At 44.9% G+C, this 25,797-nt stretch overlaps 1 protein-coding gene across 1 annotated transcript in view; it reads left to right on the top strand.

Annotated features, from left to right (window-relative positions):
• Nucleotides 1-25,797, top strand: part of ADGRD2 (adhesion G protein-coupled receptor D2) — a 385,952-nt gene that overhangs the window by 88,659 nt on the left and 271,496 nt on the right. The window contains exons 12-15 of the mRNA XM_077283561.1: nucleotides 2,500-2,608; nucleotides 6,593-6,651; nucleotides 20,622-20,748; nucleotides 21,074-21,177. Of these exons, the coding sequence (XP_077139676.1) occupies nucleotides 2,500-2,608; nucleotides 6,593-6,651; nucleotides 20,622-20,748; nucleotides 21,074-21,177 (399 nt within the window). The remainder of the gene's footprint in view (nucleotides 1-2,499; nucleotides 2,609-6,592; nucleotides 6,652-20,621; nucleotides 20,749-21,073; nucleotides 21,178-25,797) is intronic.

The following is a 25,797-nucleotide window of genomic DNA, read 5'->3' on the forward strand; positions in this document are numbered from 1 at the left end:
CAGTACCCTAAAAGTTATGGGCCAGACAGTCCAGCTAATCTGTGTAACCATGCCCCCACCACTGATTGGCAAGTTGCATACAGTGTACACAGGAATCTGCCAATCAAGTGCGTGGGTGGGGTCATACAGAGCTCAGCGTTCTGACAAGTGTTAAAACAACAGTAGAGAAAATGGGGATTCTATTAAAACTGCAGCAAGCAACCCAGTAAGTGATACATTGCTGGAATCAGGGTCTCTGCCTCTACATCTGGCTGCTTTCACATTACATAAAAAACTGCTGACAGATTCCCTTCAAGTTAAATAGGGGTGCTTAAAAAGGTACAGTTAAACTAGAAAGTTTCTTTACACCTATTGAGGGTCCAACTGCTGGGATCTCCACAGATACTGAGAACGCTGTGGGAACGGAACAGAGGATGATCATATACACTGCCGCTCCATTCATTCATAATGGAGTGTTGCAGTCAGCTGATATTCAGCACTCCCATAGGAATAAATGGTGAGGCAGTGCAGATGATTAATCTTGGCAACATTTACATGGAGCTCTCAGGATGTGTCATAGCAGTCAATTCCCCCAATGATCAGAAAATTAGCTCATTTGCCATAGATATGGGCTAACTTTCAAATTTGAGGAAACATCTTAAAGTCCCGCCCCTGGGACCACCAGAAACAGAGTGGGACTCCCCTCTCTATGATATGCCGGGAAGGTTAAGTAAAGCGTGTTTTTGTTTTTTTAACATTGAAATGAGCCTGCAGGCAAAAGTGTTCTCAAACCAGTTTAAATTGACATTATGCAGATTTAAAATACTCTCCCCAGATCAAATTCCACTGATTGTTTGTCTTGTACCTGATGGATGACCTTAAATCCACTATGCAAAAATCATGTAAAAGCCACTGATTCTTTTGGGATATGCTGCAGATTTTCTGCCTGCAATTCTGGATGGAAAATCCACACCATGTATGAATTCTGTGAACTTAAACTTCTTTTTTGCAAGAAAATGCAAAGGCTGGAACAAGAGCGGGTTAAGGGTAGCCAGGGCCCCAGGTGGTTTAAAGGAGGTGGGTACCCCAGCACCTGATGTATCATCTGGCAACTCACATGATTTTTTGAGATGTCATGCGATGAGTCACATAATGAACATAGACACTCCCCATCTACAGATGTATGGAGACAGAGGGAGATATGTTTCCTTTATGTACAATGCTATATATAACAAGAGGACATTGTATAATAAAGGACAGCACTATACATAGCAAGATAGGACATTATGTAATAAGGAACAGTGCTATACATAACGAGAGGGTTTGCATAGTAAGGGACTGTGCTATACAGAACAAGAGAGCACTATATAATAAGAGGCGGTGCTATACATAACAAGAGAGGACATTATATAATAAGGGATGGCGCTATACAGAGCAAGACAGGACATTATATAATAAGGGATGGCACTATACATAATATCGTTCTTTTCATTCTCTGTAAATAGCCTCTATATGCAGTAAATTCTCATCTGCCGCAGTATATACAACCTCCATAGGTAGAACATCGCTCCTTAGACCCTAAATATAGCCTCTATATGAAGAACATGCCCCTCAAAAAGAGAAAAAAAACTACTCACTTTTTCACATGATCCCCCATGGCTCAGCTTCCTTCATTTTTGGCTCTGTGAGTTCCTGGTAAAGATGCAGCTGGCACGATGACGTCATCATGCTGGCTGAGTCATGGCGTAAGCGCTACAGCTACATAGACTCGTAACTACTCTGCAAGTCTCTATTGCCGGGAGTGCAGCGCATCTACAGGAACCATGTCGCCAACGCCATTGGTGACACAAAAAATATAAGGGCAATCTGGCCATGGGTCCTCCGAAACCTCAGACCTTGGGTGGTGGCGTAGATTGCCCTCATTATAATCCGCCCCTGGGATGAAAGAAGCCCAAGTTCATTGAAGTGCCTTCAGTGCACTTCTTGCCTGATTTTCATATGGCTTCTATGTTAGGTTTCTCATGCATAGCACATCTGATCTCTACAAAAAAATGTGTAATTTTTATTGGAGAACAAGCTACTGTAAAGCCATAGTACTACCTCTGTTTGTGTAGTTAAAAAAAATAAAAATAAAAATAAAAAAATGTATTGACAGGCACCCTTTAAGTCTTCCTATTAAATAAGAGATCCTCATGAAGCTCTGGTAATAGTGTTAAATGTTCGGCCACTTTGTGGCATTTGGTATAAAAAGCAATCAAATAGTAATCATAAAAAAAATCTGTACATCCGATTGTGGTGCACACTAATTGCCTACAGGAGTCATATGACTGATGTCGCAAAACAGAAGGCCCAGGGAGAAATATGGCGGAAGGTATGCAAATGAGTGTGTTTTTTTTTCTGTTTTGTTTTTATTAAAAACCATGGTTGGTTTTGGTGCTAAAAAAGGTACAGTACAACCCCAGTAATGAGTTATGGAATGGAGTATTTTGAATGTACCTACAATGTATGCTTTGTCTTCAGGCATGTGGGCACTTACCTTGGATCCTCTGTTATATCTTCAACTGTACTAGCCGGAGAGAGAGAGCTAAGCACGTCCGTGCAGTATTATTTGTGGCACTCTGAGATACCGGTGAGTATTACAAATCAAGTTCCTTTTTATATACAGATTTTTGCAATCGCGGTAAGGTGCGTAAAATGGCGCATTGCATATACTGCGGGGCCCATAAATCAATCAGTTGATGCCAGTTTACCATGCGTTGCACAAAAATGTGTTGCAAATTTTTTGCACAGCAAACCTTTTAGACTTCTGGTACTTTTTAGATCAGTCTTGACCAACTCATCAGACATTTTGAAATGTGGAGCACTAGATTGAAGGTGATGTGGCCAAACTTATCTTCTAAATTCATCACAATTTATACCATAAGGCTAGTTTCACACTAGCGTTAACTGCAATACGTCGCAAATGCGTCGTTTTGCCGAAAATACGCATCCAGCAAAAGTTCTTGCTGGATACGTTTTTTTGTCATAGACTAACATTAGCGACGCATTTGCGACGCATTGCCAAACGTCGCGTCCGTTTTGCGACGCTTGGGCGTGTGGTAGCGGACCGTCGGGAGAAAAAAACGTTTTTTGCTCCCGACGGTCCACTTTTTCCGACCGCGCATGCGCGGCCGGAACTCCGCCCCCACCTCCCCGCACTTCCCCGCACCTCACAATGGGGCAGCGGATGCGTGGGAAAAATGCATCCGCTGCCCCCGTTGTGCGGCGGAGACCACCCTAGCGTCGGGAACGTCGGCCCGACGCACAGCGACGGGTTGTTCCCGACGCTAGTGTGAAACTAGCCTTAGAGTGGCTTAAGTTACCAGAGGAATGTACAACTGGTGTACACTTCTTGGAATTGTGCATGTTTTCCAAAACCTAACTGAATTTAATAATTATTTAATGTAAAAAATAAAAGAAAACTAAGCACTTTTATAATATACTTTAAAAAAAGATGCATACCAGACTCTCTCTACTTTAACTTCTTATTGGCTTTTTTTCTTCCTATGGCTTTTTGAGTTTCCCAGTGTGCACCCGGTATTCCCAAACAAGACATCCTAAGGGGACTGGGACTGAAGTAACAGTAGCATCTGATGTTCCACCTTGAAACGGATTGACAGCCTTTAAGGATCTGACCTACTCTGTTAATCTGGGCATGTTCTGGTTGTCAATTTCTTGGCTCGCCCTTGTGTTTATTGCACACTGACAGTGCGCTCCCTCGCTGGCTTTAAAGAGAAGTGACAAGCCAGTAGGAGAGCACTCTTTTCATGGTTTGTCACTGACTGCACCCTCCCTCGCCAGCTATAAGCAGCATTCTCGGTGAATGCTTTTTTTTTTCTCCAGTAGAGCTTGCCACTCATCCTTCACAAATAGAATTTTTTGTCATTAGAAATAAATTTCATATATACTTGTTTTGTCTAGGACATTAAAATGGCTGTTGTCTTGTGCCTATGAACATGTGTAATAGGAAGCTCTGCTGTAGTGACCTGGTGATACCTTGACAGTATGTGGTATCTCTAGCGCACATCAGCCTCTCAGCATTCAGATAGACAGGATGGACAGCAGTGTGAGCAGCCTCCTCTTACCTCAGCACCTCTCGTATCTCCAGTATTAGATCAGATAGACAGGGTGGGCAGCAGTGTTGTCCTGCTTTTCTAACCGCATCACGTCTGGTATATCCGGTATCTGATCACATTGCAGTCTACCTAATCTGATCTGTCTCTTCTTGCCACACAATTCCTGTTATCTCTTGTATTAGATCAGGTGTACAGCAGTGTGAGCAGCCTCCTCTTACCCCAGTGTCGCTAGTATCTCCAGTATTAATTCAGAAAAACGGGATGGACAGCATTGTTGTCCTGCTCTTCTTACCTCAGCACTCCTGATATGTCCAGTATTACATCAGATAGGGTAGACTGCAATGTAAGCACTCTCTTCTTGCCTCAGTATTCCTGTTATCTCTAGTATTAGATCAGGTGGATAGCAGTGTGAGCAGCCTCTTCTTACCTCAGCATCCCTAGTATCTCCAGTATTAGTCCAGAAAGACAGAGTGCAGAGCGGTGTTATCCTGTTGTTCTTGCCTCAGCACCTTTGGTATGCCCAGTATCAGATTAGGTAGACTGCAGTGTGATCAGTCTCTTCTTGCCTCACGATTCCTGTTATCTCTAGTATTAGATCAGGTCGACAGCAGTGTGAGCAGCCAACTCTCACCTCAGTGTCCCTAGTAGCTCCAGTATTAGATCAGACAGACAATGTGGACAGCAGTGTGGGCAGCCTCTTCTTACCTCAGTGCCCCTAATATCTCCATTATTAGGTCATATAGGCAGGGTGTACAGCAGTGTGAGCAGCCTCTTCTCACCTCAGCACCCCTGGTATCTCCAGTATTAGATCAGATAGACAGGATGGACAGCAGTGTGAGCAGCCTCTTCTTACCTCAGCACCAGTGGTTTCTCCAGTGTTAGATCAGATAGACAGGGTGGACAGCAGTGGGATCCTGCTCTTCTTACCTAAGCACCAGTGGTATCTCCAGTGTTAGATCAGATAGACAGGGTGGACAGCAGTGTGAGCAGCTTCTTCTTACCTCAGTGCCCTTAATATCTCCATTATTAGGTCTTATAGACATGGTGGGCAGCAGTGAGATCCTGCTCTTATCTCAGAACTTCTGGTATCTCCAGAATTATCTTAGAATATCCACTGGTGTCATATCTTCCTGCACACTAACAAAGTCTGAGGCTACTTTCACACTAGTCCATCGATACGGGCCGTCGCAAACCGTTGGCCCGACGTACCGATGGACAGTGTGTTAAGTAGCACAACGGGGGCAGCGGATGCAGTTTTACAACGCATCCGCTGCCCATTGTGAGTTCCGGGGAGGAGGGGGTGGAGTTTTGGCCGCGCATGTGCGGTCGGAAATGACGGACATGACGCACAAAAAAAGTTACATGGAATGTTTTTTGTGCCGACGGTCCGCCAAAACACGACGCATCCGTCGACGGATGCGATGTGTGGCCATACGTCGCAATGCGTCGCTAATGTAAGTCTGAGTAAAAAACGCATCCTGCAGACAACTTTGCAGGATGCGTTTTTTCTCATAAACGACGCATTGCGACGTATTACAAATGACGCTAGTGTGAAAGTAGTCTTAATGCCAGATTCTTCTGTACATATAATTTAGAATAAGGCGCACAACTCTTAATGAATATAATAAGAGGGAGGTGCAAAAAGCCGGTAGTAAGTAACAAGTGTATCAAGGAGAGGAAAGAGACAGCACTACTGTAATGCCTGCACACTACACCACACAGATATAATATGAAAAAGTATCAAACTTTATTTGGTACACCATAACAGAAACATAAAACATAAGTAAAATAATACAGGAGCCCCACTCATAAGCCCCCCACCATATATAATATAAATAGGATGCCACAAGAGAGATGAATTACATAAATGTAGAGTAAAAAAATTTTTTTTGCAATGCACATAAAGGTATATGCAATATATCCAATGCACCCAAGACAATATAAAGACGAAGCCGTACAGGTTACGGCGATACGCATTGGGTCGTTCCAGCGGCGCCCCACTCTGGCTTCCATCTTTCTTGTCCCCCACTTGGTTGGACGCTCCACTTTACCCTGGCAAGTTCTACTTCCAATATCTGGGTATACCTCTTCACTCTACAGCCTTCTGATCCACACTATTATTGTGGCTCTTTTATATATATATATATATATATGTATGTATGTATGTATGTATGTATGTATGTATATATATATATATATATATATATATATATATATATATATATATATATATATATAATACATTTTTTTTGCATGTCTTATTTTTATCATTCCCAGAGAACCATTTTATAAACTGATGGAGAAATTGTTTTGGTCTGTCCAATGATTATTTGTGGTCCCTCCTCGCCTCAAACTGTGCTTTGTAGTTTTTGCACTAATTTTATATTCATTTCTTACACTTGCTGCAATACTAAACGACTTCTCCATACTGAAGTATGACTATACTTACAGCTGTTCTTTTCTCTTTTCATTACTGATTTTGTTACAATGTTTAACAGAACGGATCGATCAAGCTGAGAACCAATCCGGTCTGTGTTTTTTGGGATTTCAGCATTGGGTAAGTGCTTTATGGAAATGTTATGGATACAATATATAGGGCTTATATCTGTGCTGGATTCATTCAGGAAATAGCAGTTTACTGAGATGACTTTGTAGAGGCTTGTATACGTTTCCATTGACGCCAGTAGATGGCAGAGTTTATTCGTGGCTCTTAATCCCCACATTCTTTACACAAATCACCTACAGTATATGATGTTACACAGTGATAGGTCATAGAACAGTTACCCATCTTTTTTGCAATGTGTTTCTATTTAGAGGCTAAAGGGCTTCGGGAACAAACAAGACTTTAAAGAAAAGCAACATTTTATAAAAAAACAAAAAGTGATGTAATTGGCAAACAGTCTGACATCCATTTCAGACAATAAAAAGTGAGATGCTACTACAGCAATAGCCAGCAACGTGTATATGCACAAACAGTTGTGTATCTCTGTATATACATATGTGTGATTGTGTATGTATGTATATATGTGCATGTATATATAATGTACCGTATGTATATACAACTTGGTGTATATACTGTATGTGTATATCTGTATATACCACATGCATTCGGTGAAAATTGTCATATATATACTTGTGTGTCTATCGGAGATATATATATATATATATATATATATATATATATATATATATATATTTATATTAGGTGGTGGCCCGATTCTAACGCATCAGGTATTCTAGAATATGCATGCCCACGTAGTATATTGCCCAGTTACGTAGTATATTGCCCAGTGACGTAGTATATTGCCCAGCCACGTAGTATATTGCCCCGTGACACAGTATATTGCCCAGTTACGTAGTATACAGCACAGAGCCACGTAGTATATTGCCCAGCCACGTAGTATATTGGCCAGTCACGTAGTATATTGCCCAGCGACGTATTATACAGAACAGAGCCACGTAGTATATTGCCCAGCCACGTAGTATATTGCCCAGCCACGTAGTATATTGCCCAGCCACGTAGTATATTGACCAACCACGTAGTATATTGCCCAGCCACGTAGTATACAGCACAGAGCCACGTAGTATATTGCCCAGCTACGTAGTATATTGCCCAGCCATGTATGTCACAGGTTAAAAAATAAAAAATAAACATATACTCACCTTCTGAGGGGCCCCTTGTAGTTCTGTGGCCTGTGTTCGGTGCAGGCAGCAGCTTCTGGTCCCAGGGTGTGATGACGTCGCGGTCACATGACCGTGATGTCACGGCAGGTCCTTCTCGCGCAGGGCCTGTGATGACGTTGCGGTCACATGACCATGACGTCATGGAAGGTCCTTCTCGAATACCATCCTTGGCACCGGAACGTCGCGAGGAGCGGGAAAGGCGGTGGAAGGTGAGTATATAATGATTTTTTATTTTTTTTATTATTTTTAACATTAGATGTTTTTACTATTGATGCTGCATAGGCAGCATCCATAGTAAAAACTTGGTCACACAGGGTTAATAGCGGCGGTAACGGAGTGAGTTACCCGAGGCATAACGTGGTCCGTTACCGCTGGCATTAACCCTGTGTGAGCGGTGACTGGAGGGGAGTATGGAGCGGGCGCCGGGCACTGACTGCAGGAGAATAGGGAGGGACTAATCAGACTGTGGCCGTCGCTGATTGGTCGCGGCAGCCATGACAGGCAGCTGGCGCGACCAATCAGCGACACAGGATTTCCGTGACGGAAGTTGCCAACAAAGACAGACAGAAAGACGGAAGTACCGCTTAGACAATTATATATATAGATATATCAAACGTCTGTGAAATCAAACTGTCCACTTAGGAAGCAACACTGATTGACAATCAATTTCACATGCTGTTGGGCAAATGGAATAGACAACAGATGGAAATTATTGTCAATTATCAAGACACCCTCAATAAAGGAGTGGTTCTGCAGGTGGGGACCACAGACCATCTCAGTACCAATGCTTTCTGGCTGATGTTTTGGTCACTTTTGAATGTTGGTTGTGCTTTCACACTCGTGGTAGCATGAGACGGACTCTACAACCCACACACATGGCTCAGATAGTGCAGCTCATCCAGGATGGCACATCAATGCGAGCTGTGGCAAGGAGGTCTGCTGTATCTGTCAGTGTAGAGAGTGTCCAGAGGCTGGAGGCGCTACCAGGAGACAGGCCAGTACACCAGGAGATGTGGAGGGGGCCATAGGAGGGCAACAACTCAGCAGCAGTACCGCTACCTCCGCCTTTGTGCAAGAAGGAACAGGAGGAGCACTGCCAGAGCCCTGCAAAATGACCTCCAGCAGGCCACAAATGTGCATGTGTCTGCACAAACAGTTAGAAACCAAATCCATGAGGATGGTCTGAGTACCCGACGTTCACAGATGGGGGTTGTGCTCACAGCCCAACATCATGCAGGATGCTTGGCATTTGCCACAGAACACCAGGATTGGCAAGTTCGCCAGTGGCGCCCTGTGCTCTTCACAGATGAAAGCAGGTTCACGCTGAGCACATGTGACAGACGTGACAGTCTGGAGATGCCGTGGAGAGCGATTTGCTGCCTGAAACATCCTTCAGCATGACCGGTTTGGCAGTGGGTCAGTAATGGTGTGGGGTGGCATTTCTTTGGAGGGCCGCACAGTCCTCCATGTGCTCACCAGAGGTAGCCTGACTGCCATTAGGTACCGAGATGAGATCCTCAAACCCCTTGTGAGACCATATGCTGGTGCGGTTGGACCTGTGTTCCTCCTAATGCAGGACAATGCCAGACCTCATGTGGCTGGAGTGTGTCAGCAGTTCCTGCAAGATTAAGGCGTTGAAGCTATGGACTGGCTCGCCCATTCCTCAGACCTGAATCCGATTGGGCACATCTGGGACATCATGTCACGCTCCATACACCAACGTCACGTTGCACCACAGGCTGTCCAGGAGTTGGCGGATGCTTTAGTCCAGGTCTGGGAGGAGACCTCTCAGGAGACCATACACCACCTCATCAGGAGCATGCCCAGGCGGTGTACAGTAGGGAGGTCATACAGGCACGTGGAGGCCACACACAATACTGAGCATCTTTTCCTTGTTTTTAGCATTTCCACTGAACTTGGATCAGCCTGTAATTTGATTTTCCACTTTGATTCTGAGTATCATTCCAAATCCAGACCTCCATGGGATATTCATTTTGATTTACATTGATAATTATGTTTTATTATTCTGAATACATTCCACTATGCAATGAATAAAAATTTGCAACTGGAATATTTCATTCAGAGATATCTAGGATGTGGTATTTTAGTGTTCCCTTTATTTTTTTGAGCAGTATATATTTATTGTTTGTGTATATACATGCCTGTGCATACAGTTGAAATCATTGTACACTATGCACAGCATGTATAGGTGTACGTGTTTCTGTCCATATACACATAAATACACGCATACACACACACACATAGTGTGTGTGTGTGTGTGTGTGTGTGTATATGTATGTATGTGGAGCGCCCCCACACCACCGCAGGGCCGAGGGGATACCCGGAGCCGGGCCTCTGAGTTTCAGTCTCGGGGTTGTCACGGTGGCTAGACCCGGTCCGTGGCCCTGTCCGTCAGTGGGGGACGTCCGGTGTAATAGGTGGTAGTAATGGTGCGGTGCGGTTGTGGGGTGTAAGTCGCGGTAAATAACGAGGACACCAGGTTGCAGTCTCTTTACCTCTTTACTGGAGATCTCTGAGTCCTCAGTCCGGAACACGGTTCACCAGGCTACGCAAGTCCGGCCGGTCCAATGGCACCTCCAGAGTTCTCCTCTCAGGTGGAAATCTGTGCCTTCCTTCTAGCGCTATGTGTTGTAGTCCTTCCCTGCTGTGCTCACGGAAAGTAACCCCACAACGGTTGTGTCTGTTTCTTAAGTTCCCTCACAACTCGATTTGATGTTCCTCTGTAATCCACCCCTTCCCTGTATTCAGGTTGGAATGGCACCCGTTTGTCAGGTAGGCCTGGAGTTCTTCCGGGACCCTAGAGTCGCCCCTCTCCCGCAATTGCCCCCCAAGACTTCATAGGTGATATGTGGTAGACAGCCCGCCTGAGACCGACTGTCCTGCCGCTGTTTGGAGTATGGCTTGAAGCTGTATTCTAATCCACTCCCTCGGCGTTCCGGCCACCGGTATTGCGCCTCAGCAGGGTGCTGCCTCTTTCAACAAAACCCCTGCTGGTATTCTCCTTCTGCTTGATCTCGTTTCTCACTCAGCACAATCTATCTCGCTTCTAGTCCTTTCTTGAGTCCCGCCGCTTCCAGGAGCCTGCGCGGACCCGTTACGTTCTTTCAATGCCAAGCCTCTGCCAGGATCCCACCCCTGGCAGAGACCCTACAGTCTCTCCCTTCACAACACCCCCTGCCACAGGGTGTTGCTCCGTTCAATCCCGTCAGCGTTCTCTACTAACTTCCTGCCTGACCCCCAGTTTACCCACTATGGTGGGGAGTGGCCTAATGAATAGCACCCTTAGCTCCCCCCGGAGGCCCAGCTGTGAAACATATTGGTGTCTGTGATACCTGATTGGAGGAACTCCTTCGGTGCCATCGAACGTACCATGGCTCCCCTTAGCGGCGAAGCCACAGCACTGCAACGACCAGGACTCTGGGGCGCTGCACTCCCCCCTGGTTAAACACAGTACTCCGGGACTGGGAAGAAAAAACAACAATACAGATTAGCAAAAAGACATACAATTTTGTTGAGTGCAAAACGATAAGTATACTTGAACAGGCTTCCCTTTATGGGAGGTGAGGACACTTTTAACGTTAACGTTACAAACATGGTCAACATTATAAATTACAGGCTATGCATAACTCCTGTTACCCAACCGGGTATTCTACTTAGTGCAAATTCTGGAACAATAAATTAACATTGCCTTTAAGAAACATACACTCTTAGTTTACCAAAGGCCTTCCTATAATCACATTACAGGGTAAGGTAACTTCACATTCTCCTACTTTGAACCTGCAGGACCGCCTGTCCCTATGGCACCAGACCTACTGCCTCTCCTTTCTTTTACAGGACCGCCCCGTTCAGCCAGGGCCTACTGCCTTTCGCTACTATACATAGTATAGACATAACATTCCTTTCGTTTAAAGAACTCTGAGCCAGCTCTACTCGGCTCCTTTAAGGACTCACTCTCTAACCCCTACGGGTTCGCCTTCTGTCCTTAGTAACAAAGTAACTTTCTATGGGGACGCAGGGTTGACCTTCTATCCTCACCTTCATCATTACTTCCTTACTTTCAGCTATGCAGATCTCTATCTCTACCCCTACGGGCTCTCTGCATCTTTTCTTTCTGCAAAACATTATTTTCAGATTTCACAATTCAAACAATTTAAACACATATAACTTTTCATGTAAAACAGTTACATTCTTTCTCTCAAAGCATCATCATATTACCGTTCTAAAACAGTATCGCTTTCAAGTTCAATTCCACGCATCCCCTTTAAGAGGGGACCAAGCCTTTCTGAGGTAGCTCGTCTTCTCAGCCTACCAGTCCACGCAAAGGCTCCGGAATGGCATCTTCGCAAAGTGTCTTTTAACTAAAACCAGTAGGAAAGGTATCTTCGCAAAGTGTCTTTTAACTAAAACCAGTAGGAGGCACCCTTAAGAAGGTGCAAACTATTTACAAAAGAAAGTTTGAATCATGCACAGTCCATGATTTCTGCAGTTTGTGTAAAACTTCTGGAAAACAACAATAGTGACCCCGGGTCAACAAAGGGGTCACCTTTTAAAGTTTACCCTGGACGGGTTTAGCAACAAACAGCAAGGAAATAAACAGTTAACTATTTACAGTTTCAGGTTTCCGAGGTTTAGTGGGACGGCTTCCAGGGCTGCACCTGGCACTTAACCCTTCTTGGCCTGGGCAAAGTGGGATCCAGGGTTACACCCAGTGCTGGACAAACGCCGTTAATCCGTCTCTCATGTACGGTTAGGTCATGCACAGCGATGGAGGTCTGCGCAGCTTGAGTATGGGCATTTGCTGCAGCAGAGGTAGCGGCTGCTGCAAGATCAGTCACTGGAACGGAGTCAGCAGCTGTGGCACCAGCAGTCACGGGAGTGGTGTCGGTCGTCAGGGCAGGGTCGTCCTTCATACCTGCTTCAGATGCGGTTCCTCCGGTGTCGGTCTGCTCTGCCTCCGCTGGGGTCTGGAACGCTGGCTGCGGGGCCTTGTGCTGCGACGCTGTCATCTCTGCTTGCAGCACCTCGCTTTCCGGCAGGGCCTTGCTTTCCAGCTTCGGAGCGCTGGGACTTCTTCCCTGCTCCGGACCAGATGAGGCTGCCGACAGATGTCCGGTGAGGCTCCTGATGATGGCCTTCTTCCACCCGGCCTCGGTGCTCAGCTGCGTCCGCCGGGGTCGGTCGCTGAGCTCGTCCACTCCGGCCTGCAGGAATTCAGCATCAGCGGTGGAGGCCTGGTTGCGGTGCCCCTCCGGGTGGCTGGGGGAGCCCTCTGCTCCGACCCCACGCTCCGGCTCCGGGCGACTCGCCATGGCGTCCTCCATGTCGCTCGCTCCTTCTTCCTGGTCCTTTTCCCGCTCTCTTCTTCGTGGGCGGTTTCGTTTTCGTTGTCTCTGCCCACCATTAAGGATCAGGAGGCGGATCTCGGCTGCTGACGGACACGTCCTCAAGGGGCCGAGATATTTAGACTGGGCGGCCATTGTCTTTCGCGCTCTTCAGCTTGTTCACGCCCACTTCCACGCCCTTCTTCTTCTCCTGCGCTCTCCTCAGCGCTGTAATGGCGGCGGTTTTGGCGGGAACTTTTGGCGGTAAATGGCGCAGCACAGTCTTTGCAATAAAGTACAGTTCAAGCACAGTAAATCACAGTCTCTAGGCACACATGACCTGATTCTTCAGGCTTAAGTAGATCCTGTTCGTGACGCCAAGTTGGAGCGCCCCCACACCACCGCAGGGCCGAGGGGATACCCGGAGCCGGGCCTCTGAGTTTCAGTCTCGGGGTTGTCACGGTGGCTAGACCCGGTCCGTGGCCCTGTCCGTCAGTGGGGGACGTCCGGTGTAATAGGTGGTAGTAATGGTGCGGTGCGGTTGTGGGGTGTAAGTCGCGGTAAATAACGAGGACACCAGGTTGCAGTCTCTTTACCTCTTTACTGGAGATCTCTGAGTCCTCAGTCCGGAACACGGTTCACCAGGCTACGCAAGTCCGGCCGGTCCAATGGCACCTCCAGAGTTCTCCTCTCAGGTGGAAATCTGTGCCTTCCTTCTAGCGCTATGTGTTGTAGTCCTTCCCTGCTGTGCTCACGGAAAGTAACCCCACAACGGTTGTGTCTGTTTCTTAAGTTCCCTCACAACTCGATTTGATGTTCCTCTGTAATCCACCCCTTCCCTGTATTCAGGTTGGAATGGCACCCGTTTGTCAGGTAGGCCTGGAGTTCTTCCGGGACCCTAGAGTCGCCCCTCTCCCGCAATTGCCCCCCAAGACTTCATAGGTGATATGTGGTAGACAGCCCGCCTGAGACCGACTGTCCTGCCGCTGTTTGGAGTATGGCTTGAAGCTGTATTCTAATCCACTCCCTCGGCGTTCCGGCCACCGGTATTGCGCCTCAGCAGGGTGCTGCCTCTTTCAACAAAACCCCTTCTGGTATTCTCCTTCTGCTTGATCTCGTTTCTCACTCAGCACAATCTATCTCGCTTCTAGTCCTTTCTTGAGTCCCGCCGCTTCCAGGAGCCTGCGCGGACCCGTTACGTTCTTTCAATGCCAAGCCTCTGCCAGGATCCCACCCCTGGCAGAGACCCTACAGTCTCTCCCTTCACAACACCCCCTGCCACAGGGTGTTGCTCCGTTCAATCCCGTCAGCGTTCTCTACTAACTTCCTGCCTGACCCCCAGTTTACCCACTATGGTGGGGAGTGGCCTAATGAATAGCACCCTTAGCTCCCCCCGGAGGCCCAGCTGTGAAACATATTGGTGTCTGTGATACCTGATGGGAGGAACTCCTTCGGTGCCATCGAACGTACCATGGCTCCCCTTAGCGGCGAAGCCACAGCACTGCAACGACCAGGACTCTGGGGCGCTGCATGTATATATATATATATATATATATACGCGCACGCACGCACGCACGCGCACACACACACACGCACACATACACGCACACATACATGCACGCATGCATGCATACATGCATACATACATACATACATACATACACACATAAAAGCAGGAAATTTGTTAACACTTTATAGGGTCAGTGAATTCTATATGGGATTACCTATATTCATATGAAATCATTTAGTAAACCCAAGTGCAACAAGTGAAATGAGTGATAACCACTCATATGAATAGCAGAAACCAACCACCAGAACTATAGACCCAACCCAAAGAAATTAATGGCACAGATATGTTTTAAAAATATTACTTTATTTGTAGTGGTAACAACATATTTTATGTGCACATGTTTGAAAACATAGAATAATAATACAATAAATGAAATATATAAAAATTACCAATATATATAAAAACCTAGATAGGCTTAAGGTGCACCATAAAGGAAAAATTATTACACCGGACTCCTACCGATAAAATTTGAATGTGAGTGTATTCCACAAGTATATAAAAATATATATAAAAATATGTAAAAATTGTGTGTAAAAAAGAGGATATTGGGCTAAATATGTAACCCACAGCGTGAGCAAATATACTTGGCTAACATTTGTGCAAAAGTGCAATGTGCCAAAGATAAAACAAAGGGAACAATGTGCAATGTGCCATGATAAATAAGGGAAAAGAACGTGAAGAGGAATACTTCGGAGTTCCTGTACCTTTCTGGCGTCACCAAATCCAAACAATGCGTACTCCGACGCACGTTTCGGATATAAAATCCTTCGTCTTCGATTTGTTTTATCTTTGGCACATTGCACTTTTGCACAAATGTTAGCCAAGTATATTTGCTCACGCTGTGGGTTACATATTTAGCCCAATATCCTCTTTTTTACACACAATTTTTACATATTTTTATATATATTTTTATATACTTGTGGAATACACTCACATTCAAATTTTATCGGTAGGAGTCCTGTGTAATAATTTTTCCTTTATGGTGCACCTTAAGCCTATCTAGGTTTTTATATATATTGGTAATTTTTATATATGTCATTTATTGTATTATTCTATGTTTTCAAACATGTGCACATAAAATATGTTGTTACCACTACAAATAAAGTAATATTTTTAAAACATATATCTGTGCTATTAATTTCTTTGGGTTGGGTCTATACACACACACACACACACACACACACACACACACACACACACACACACACACACACACACACACACATACATACACACACACACACACACACACACACACACACACACACACACACACACACACACACACACGCATACACACGCATACACACACACACACACGCATACACACACACACACACACGCATACACACGCACACACATACACACACATACACACACACACACACACACACACACACACACACACACATATACATATACATACACACACACAGACACTGTGAGCAGTGACAGGAGGAAATTGTAGCTCAGATGGTAGCGCAGCTCTGGACTACAATAAAAGAGCTCCTGATCATTCTAATAGACATGAACTGGATAGCCCAGGGAGTGTGCCCAGGTCACAGCTGAGACAGCCACAATGTAGGAGATAGCGTTAGACACCGACTGAAGACTGATATGTCTAGGGGCTGCTATATTTGATGTTATGTATGTCAGAGACCACAGGCTCAAAAAAGCTACTCTCGGACAAACTTGGCCCAACCCATTTAGTCTTGCAGGTTCCAGAAAAATCCGACCACCCTTAACCCGTGTACAGGGTTCTGGTTTTGCATTGGGGTCCAGTAGATTACTTCCATAGAAAGACTGACATCCAGAATAAGAAACCTAAGGCAGAAAGGGTCGACAAGCAAGGTCAAAGCCAAGATGTCATGTCAAGGACAAAATCAGAAGAGAAGCGAGTAGTCAAAATACAAGCCGCAGTCAGAAGATGGGAAATACAAAACAGATTACAGGAGACAAGTCAGAACCAAGTGAGAGAGCCTGGTACTAGCTAAACAAACTAATAAATGACAGCTAAACACAGTCTACTGGGGTTTCTAGAGAAGAGAGCTCCTACACATGGCTTCAAGCAGTGAGCTAATTATTTATCAGCTCACTGCAGTCTAACACTAGAGTATAGCAAAGAGGGAAATGGTCTCAGCATTGCTGAAACCTAAGCATCCACACACTGCCGGTGTCCAGCAGTAATAGTTCTAGTGCGGCTCCGCTGAGCGACCCAGGCAGGGGTTACAGCAATATGTTTAGACACCGATGACTGTACCCATCTTTGCGCTGAGACCTCTGAACCTTTAGGACCAGGTTTTTCAGTGAAAGATTGATGTAATCGTCTAAGATGCTAGCATTAATGTCTCCAGCTGGGACCCATGATCTCTCTTCTGGTCCATAACTTTCCAATGCACTAAGTATTGTAGGGACCCTCTCATTATCTGTGAATATAGAATTTTTTGAACTTCAAATTCTAGATTACCTTTAGCCAAGACAGGAGGAGCAGGATTCCTAACAGGAAGAACAGGCGAGTGGTGAACTTTAAGCACAGATTTAAGGGACACATTGGGTATTCGAAAGAAAGGGGGAAGCTTCAACCGAATGGCCACAGGATTGATAAGTAATTTTGTATGGTCCATTGAATTTGGATCCTAGCTTAGTGGAGGTAACCTTAAGTTTAATATTTTTTGTGGATAACCACACCTTGTCTCCCACCCCAAAATTTGATCCATCAGTTCATCTTTTATCAGCCTAGGATGACTCTGCTCTGTGCCATTTTCAGGTTTTATTTTATCACAGTGAAGGGGGTACATGGCCAGTTTGCTGTGAGCTGAAACGGAGTTCTCTTTGCCCTGAAACCCCTCTTACAAACAGGAGTCAGACAGTTGTGGGATGTTGTGCTGTGAGGTGCTTTCATTATTTACTTGTAGTCTGAAAGTCCTTGTTACCTCCCCGTCCATGGGACCGGATCCGGCTGCAGCTACAGATATGACAGGAGGCCATAGGTCTGCTTTAACAGGTTCGGCTTTACTGTGTAATAAAGATACATGTAATTGCAGCATACAAATTGAGACAGAGTCCCTTTTTGGTAATGTTCCCCTGGTCCTGGGACTCACTCCAATGTAAAGGCTGTGGAGACGGTAGGGCGTTAGTCAAACAAGAGACATTGCCCTCCATAGCCTTAACATTGGAGCCAGAGTGGAGGAGAGTGAGTGATGAGTTTTAGTCAAGAAGTGCTGGATAATGAAGGTACCAACGGGTTATAAGAAAATGGATGTAGCAGAGGCGGAAGGGATCCTTTAGTGAAAGTTTTTTTTTTTTGTTTGTTTTTTTTTTAACAGTAGGAAGACACAACCCAAGCTTCATGTGGATGCTGGGACAGTCTTGGGCCCAGGGCCCTGAAGAGATACTGAGTGTCATGTCTCGGTCTCCCTGGTTAGGAAGATGTCAACTGGGTCACAGCGAGAGGAATGGATGGTGGGCTTCAGGGAAACTGTTATGCCAGATGGGAAGCTCCTGGGACCAACAGAAGATGTTGAGGGGGCAGGTCAGACTGAATGGAGTTAAGGACTGATAATCCACAGGACCAGAAGAATATGACCAAAAAGGGACTCTGTCTCAATTTCTATGCCGCAATTGCTTGTATCCATATTACACAGTGAAGCCGAACCTGTTGAACCAGACTTATGGTCTCCTGTCAGATCTGTAGCTGCAGTTGGATCTGGTCCCATGGACTGGGAATTAACAAGGACTCAAAAACTACAAGTGAGTAAAGAAAGCGCCTCACAGCACAACACCCCACACCTGATCGGAGCGGAGAGTGAGCTCCTTCATGTGCTATGCCTATCGATGTCGTTGTCAGTATTGACAGCTGCATCAGAGGGGTTAAATAACTGTATTTGACGCTAACATTGATCGTGGGCATTGCTGCAGGGTGTCAGTTCTCATATAGCGCTGACATCCGCCTTTGATGGCAACGGCATTCGGAGCAAGCCCACGCGATCCTCACTCCGCACGTGTACTGTGTTTTGCAGAATCACACCTCCGGATGTCGTGAAGGGGTTAAACTTTTTTTTAACCTTTTTTTAGGGATTACAAGAACATATAATGTATATAAACAAAGGAAAATAGTAATTAATGGTTGTTTTGACTAAAGAAAAACCATTCTATACACAACCTTTATGATATGTCAATGATAGAAATGACTGTGCAATAGGTTAATGGACAACAAAGTAAACTTAAACAGTGGCGTCAGATGAGCGAGCGCCAATAACAATTGCCCATGTTCGGTCTCATGTGGTCCCGTGTGAAAGTTAATTGCCCACCTTGGTATATAAAAGTGAGGTCGGATACAGTGTGTCGGCGAAGTAGGCGGATGTTCTCCATGTAATGTATTCGCTCCGTAATTGTCCTAATTGACACTGTCGGTGCCAAGGTAGAACTTTCTAGTACGTATTCAGTTTCTACATTAGCTTAAAATTATTTTCTATGAAGTCTCTACACATTTTTACATAATTTATTTATTTTTTATTATCTAAAAAAACAAAACCGAATTCTTGCAATTTTCATACTGCCCACTAGGTCCAATATAGGGCATGTAATCCCTGTTCTTTCCAGCAGTCACCTGGATGTAGGCATCAAACTCCTTGATCTTTACATTGATTTGGACAAAGATCATTGTAAAGTTGGGGGAGGAGGTGAGCTGTGACATCACCTATTGTAAATGGTGGATCCTGTGTTATTTACAGTATATAGGTAAAATATGTCATTGTTATGTTGAAGTCTTCTCTGGAGGCGTGCCCTTTCACCCCCTCTGCAAGATCCTGCTAATCACAGCTTGGCAGCCTATCTGTAATTGGCAGCATCTAGAAGGGAGGGGTTAAAGAACACGCCCACAGAGAAGACTCTGAAGAAACGCCCTGCTGAACTACAAGCAGAGATTTCACATGTTGCCCTTGAAAATAAATGTGAATATTTACACAATAGAATAACACAAGAAAATTAGTGACGCTCAGGTACTTTTTTTTTTTTTTACAAAGCATTTAACTCAAATTTTTTTAAGTAAGTTGACAGGTCTTCTTTGAGATGTAGCCAGTGTTATCCATTTTAATTTTCTCTAACTGGTTTTTGGTTACTCTTCTTGGTTATTTATGGTCTTTTTAAGCATATAATGTATGAAAATGAGTTATTTTCTCAAGGTCAATCTCTATGCTTTCCCTTCAGTGTTTCTGTTCCACCCCAAAGGAGGCAGATATACCGGATGGCATGATAAATGAAAACTAGGAATAATAAAAAAGTGATGACAAAACTGACCACACATGATTAGTCCCAGTCATCTAGCACATTACTTACATTAGTTACATTACATTAGTTACTGCGCTGCATAGACCTTTGAGCCAAATAAAAAACTTTAACATTGTCTTGCGTTTAAATTTCCCCTTCTTACTCCCAGAAAACATCTGGCCTCAGCATTTCTGAGCCTAAAAAATACAAATATTAAAAAAAAATTCCCAAAAATTCTGTGTGTGAAAGCACCCTAAGGTGTCTTTCACACTTATTTGGCCATTATTTTGTATCACTATTTGCAAATCCAATTGAGGAGTAGGTCCAAAATAAAATCCCCTGTGTTACATTCCACTACTGGTTTTGGGTTACACATGCTGGTGAAAATACTGATCCCAAACTGCCACATAAAGATATTTTAGAGTTCTCACTCTTTGTATAGGAGAAAGGAAACGAGTGAGGAGCATTGAGCACAGTGAGAGACCAAGCAAGCATGAGCAGATCCGAGTTGCTGCTTTAAGAAATAGTTTTCTCCCTTGAGTGCTGGCTTCACAGCCACACAGCTCGGTACTAATGGATATTTTCTTCAATGCGGTTTCTGTCTGTCTCCCACAGAGAAAGAAGAGCTTAGATGATGTGATGTTCTTGGCTTCTCTGTTTTAGGCCAGAAAGTGGAGGGGGCTGGTCTACAGATGGGTGTCAGATCAAAAATACCTTCCCTCACTCAACAAGTTGTTTTTGTAACCACACCACCAACTTTGCAGTCTTGTTGCAAGTTTATGACGTTCAGGTAAAGCAAATCTCAATAAGTGACTTTTATTACCGTAATTGTTGAAACCTTGTCTGAATATTCTATTAAGATCTGTTCCGATAAGTAATGTGGTTCCTAACATTTACCAGGTTGTGGTCCACCACTGACCTGTACTCTATTCTCAAGTCCACATATTAACGCTCCCTGGTTTCCGAATAAATATATACTTTTTGTTCTAATGGGCGGAAGTTTTACCTTACTGAAACATATCATACAGATTGTGTTGTGAGTAGTTTTCATAGTTTTTGTTGTTTTTATTTAATAACCTGGACATTCACGTAACACATTTTATTTCTATGTACAGAGAAGTGAAGAAGAAGAGTGGATTCTGAGGACCTTGACTTTTATTGGATGCGGAGTATCACTAAGCGCTCTTGTAGTAACTTTTATTCTTTTCCTCGTTGTTGGGTAAGCACCCACTTGATGCTTTTACCACTTTATTAACGTTATCGGCTTCATTCTTTGCAGTGCCAAGGTATATGGGCATAATGTGAAAAATAAGTTTTTTGCAACAATATTTTTCAAACACAATGGACACGTAAATAAATATTTCTGTATACCAGCAGGAGTGATTATGTAAGTTAGTTAATGATCCTTACATCTTACTGAACATTTTAAGACAAAGATTTGGAGTGCAAATTCAAAGAACGCTATATACTATACATGTAAGACACAAGGACAGTGTATTTAGAGAAAGATTCAGATGTAGAGTGATGGAAAACTATATGTTCATGAGGCTCTTTCAAAGAAAAGTCCAGCAATAGCCTTACATGGCCAGTCTTTCCTCCTTTACTGAGAAAATCAGCATTTGAATTGATTATTTTCAACTGATGTTTCTATGTATAAGAGACTGCGCCAAGTCACTGCAAAAAAAATGCTATAATTTTTTGATTCTGCCCTCTTAAAATTTGTCAGTGGGTTTTTGCTGTGTAATCTGAGAGCAGCATGATGTAGGGGCACAGACCTGGATTCCAGCGATGTGTCATTTACTGGTCTTTGTTTTGTTGTTTCAATAAAGTCAGTATTTTATCAGCAGGAGATTATCACTGCAGGACTAGAAGTCTCGTGCCTCCTGGTCCAACACACTGCCACTGCTGATTGGCAGCTTTCTGTCAATAAGTAGTGTACACACAGCAGCCTCAGTGGTGTGGGCGGGGTTATACAGGGCTCAGCATTCAGAACTCTGCTAGCTCTGCAGCAGAGGAAACGATGAGTGTATCACAACTGCTGCACCTAGTAAACTAAGTGGTGAGCTGGTACTAAAATGCTCAGGTACTCGAGTTGAGCAAATCTTGCTTGGGTGCTCAACACGAGCAACGAGTATAATGGAAGTCGATGGGAAACTCGAGCATTTTTCCAGGTCCCATTCCAGAGGTCTGGAGGAGGTCTAAAAATTGCTGAAAACAATGGAAACAGTGCTGAAATGGCATGGGAACAGCATGGGGAAGACCCCTGGAAGCATCTCTGAATCACAGGTGCTGAGAACAATGTTGTCAGAGTATTACTCCACTTTTACGGACTGACAATAAAACATACAAAAACACAGTTAAAATGGATTTGAATGGAAACAAAGTTAAGAAATATTGTTGAAAGCATAATGACTAGTATACAAGGCAATATAAATAGGGGGAAAAATGCTCCTCCTCACCTTGGGCTAAGTTCACACGTGTTTTTGCATTTTTGAATTTCTTTCAATGGTGAAAAAATTATTATACAGGAAATGTAATGTTGGCATTTTAATATCTTATCTGTCCATATGTAGTGTGTGAGACATGATCAAACACATCCTGTTTACTTTAAAAGTCCCTCCTTCATAAATTAAATTTTTTTTTTTTTTCAGGATCATTTGGAGGCCGACACTATTTGTAGAAAGGCTATCAGTCGGCCCTTACTAATGTCAGAGGGCCATCAGGCAGCCCTTACTAATGTCAGAGGGCCATCAGGTGGCCCTTACTAATGTCAGAGGGCCATCAGGCGGCCCTTACTAATGTCAGAGGGCCATCAGGTGGCCCTTACTAATGTCAGAGGGCCATCAGGCAGCCCTTACTAATGTCAGAGGGCCATCAGGCAGCCCTTACTAATGTCAGAGGGCCATCAGGCGGCCCTTACTAATGTCAGAGGGCCATCAGGCGGCCCTTACTAATGTCAGAGGGCCATCAGGTGGCCCTTACTAATGTCAGAGGGCCATCAGGCGGCCCTTACTAATGTCAGAGGGCCATCAGGCGGCCCTTAATAATGTCAGAGGGCCATCAGGCGGCCCTTACTAATGTCAGAGGGCCATCAGGCGGCCCTTACTAATGTCAGAGGGCCATCAGGCGGCCCTTACTAATGTCAGAGGGCCATCAGGCAGCCCTTACTAATGTCAGAGGGCCATCAGGCGGCCCTTACTAATGTCAGAGGGCCATCAGGCAGCCCTTACTAATGTCAGAGGGCCATCAGGCGGCCCTTACTAATGTCAGAGGGCCATCAGGCGGCCCTTACTAATGTCAGAGGGCCATCAGGCGGCCCTTTCTAATGTCAGAGGGCCATCAGGCGGCCCTTTCTAATGTCAGAGGGCCATCAGGCGGCCCTTACTAATGTCAGAGGGCCATCAGGCGGCCCTTACTAATGTCAGAGGGCCATCTGTCGCGGGTGCATCAGAGGCTGCAGATTGTTGCTCTGCATCTGACTGCATAAGGTCTCAGCTGTTTGCTTTGCAGACTTCTTCCTGGTCCTTCTGAATTTAGGACCCAGTGACAACCTCCCCCAGCTCTAGTTGACACATCTGGACCAGGGTGGTTATAACTCCCAGTTGGCTGCAGGGAGTTGCCGGTGATATTTCCATTTCCCTGTTGAGGCCATCTTCCTCTTTGGTGTTTGAGGCATCTGTGTTTCTCTGAATCTGCTCAAGCTAAGCATTCCCCTTGTTTGTGTATCCCATCTGTCTCTAGTGGTAGTGGGAATTGAATAGTGCTCATCCTGTCCTCCCCTATGCAGGGCTTACTACTAGGGTCAGGCAGGGTTAAGGTATCCTGCTTGGTGATAGGTGCAGAACCTATATAGGGACTTTAGGGCAGACAGGGTGATGTTAGATCTGCCTAGGGGTATCCACTCCCCCCTTCCCTTGTGTATGGTTCCCTTCCCCTTATCCCTTCTTGTTGCGCTTTCTTTCCTACACTATGTGTGACATGATCAGGCGGCCCTTACTATTGTCAGAGGGCCAGCAGCCAACCCTCACTAAGCATTTTTGCAAGGCCAGCAGTCAGCTATGCTTTGCATAGCCATATATTGCTACTGCAAAATAATTTATACATCTGAGGTGGGCTAATTATCTTTTTCTTATTAATACTGTAAAGTGTGAAAATTGGAGGGACAGCAGGTGGACCCCACTATTTTTAAAGGTTCAGCAGGTATCTTGTGAATAGATGAGACCAAGATCATTTTTTGGTAAAACACATCATTCTACTGTTTACTGTAAATGTAATGAGGTCTACAAATAAAAAGACACAGTAGTTAGTCAAAAATGGTGTACATTCATAGAAATGTAAAGGTTGCTTTGCAGCCTCTGACCCGGGTACGTGCTGTGTGACAGAGAGAGAAGTGCAGGGAAAGAGTTAAGGTACCTTCACACGAAATGACTTTGTAACGATATCGCTAGCGATCCGTGACGTTGCAGCGTCCTCGCTAGCGATATCGTTTAGTTTGACACGCAGCAGCGATCAGGATCCTGCTGTGATGTCGCTGGTCGCTGAATAAAGTCCAGAACTTTATTTGGTCGTCCGATCACTGTGTATCGTTGTGTTTGAAAGCAAAAGCAACGATACCAGCGATGTTTTACACTGGTAACCAGGGTAAACATCGGGTTACCAAGCGCAGGGCCGCGCTTAGTAACCCGATGTTTAACCTGGTTACCAGCGTAAAAGTAAAAAAAACAAACAGTACATGCTCACCTGCGCGTCCCCCAGCGTCTGCTTCCTGACACCTACTGAGCGCCGGCCCTAAAGTGAAAGTGAAAGCACAGCGGTGACGTCACCGCTCTGCTGTTAGGGCCGGAGCTCAGTCAGTGTCAGGAAGCAGACGCTGGGGGACGCGCAGGTGAGCATGTAGTGTTTGTTTTTTTTACTTTTACGCTGGTAACCAGGGTAAACATCGGGTTACTAAGCGCGGCCCTGCGCTTAGCAACCCGATGTTTACCCTGGTTACCCGGGGACCTCGGCATCGTTGGTCGCTGGAGAGCGGTCTGTGTGACAGCTCCCCAGCGATCAAACAGCGACGCTGCAGCGATCGGCATCGTTGTCGCTATCGCTGCAGCGTCGCTTCGTGTGAAGGTACCTTAAGAAATGTGTAATGTGAAAACTGCTGTGAAGAATGTGGATGTGCTGCATAAAGAAAACAGTAAAATTGTTAATTTGAAAGTTGAGATGGATGGTGTCTCTATTTATGCGGAAGGAGCCTACAGCAGAGCAGAAAGGACCCTGAGTGCGTAGAAAGTGGAGCCACAGGTATGCAGAATAATGGACACTATTTTCATGTGATAGGAGGCCAGGGCAGAGATGCCCCAGAGTCCTTGGTCATGACTGCGGCCCTGGCCCTCCCTCACACATAAATAAAGAAGATCCCAGAAATGGATAGAAACAAAGCACTGGAGAGTTCAGAAGTGGTATTTCCAGCTCCTGTAGCATAAAATCTCCCACCCAGGGGTGAACCTAGCCTTTCTGCTGCCTGAGGCGAACTGCAAAACGGTACCCCCCCCCCCACGTAGTCAAATCAGTACAAATACATCTGGTTTACTCTTTACTCGCCTAACGCGAGTAAATGGGAATCGCGGGAAAAACGCAGAAAATCCGCAAAATTAATGAACATGCTCATTTTTTTACCGCGATGCATTTTTTTCGTGGAAAAAAACGCATCCATGTGCACAAAACTTGCAGAATGCATTCTAAATGATAGAATGCATAATGCATGCGTTTTTAATGAGTTTTTATAGCTTTTTTAGCGCGAAAAAACGCGAAAAAAACGTGAAAAAACCTGAACGTGTGCGCATAGTCT

This window comes from Ranitomeya variabilis, chromosome 2 (genome assembly GCF_051348905.1).
Source record: "Ranitomeya variabilis isolate aRanVar5 chromosome 2, aRanVar5.hap1, whole genome shotgun sequence".
Lineage (NCBI taxonomy): Eukaryota > Metazoa > Chordata > Amphibia > Anura > Dendrobatidae > Ranitomeya > Ranitomeya variabilis.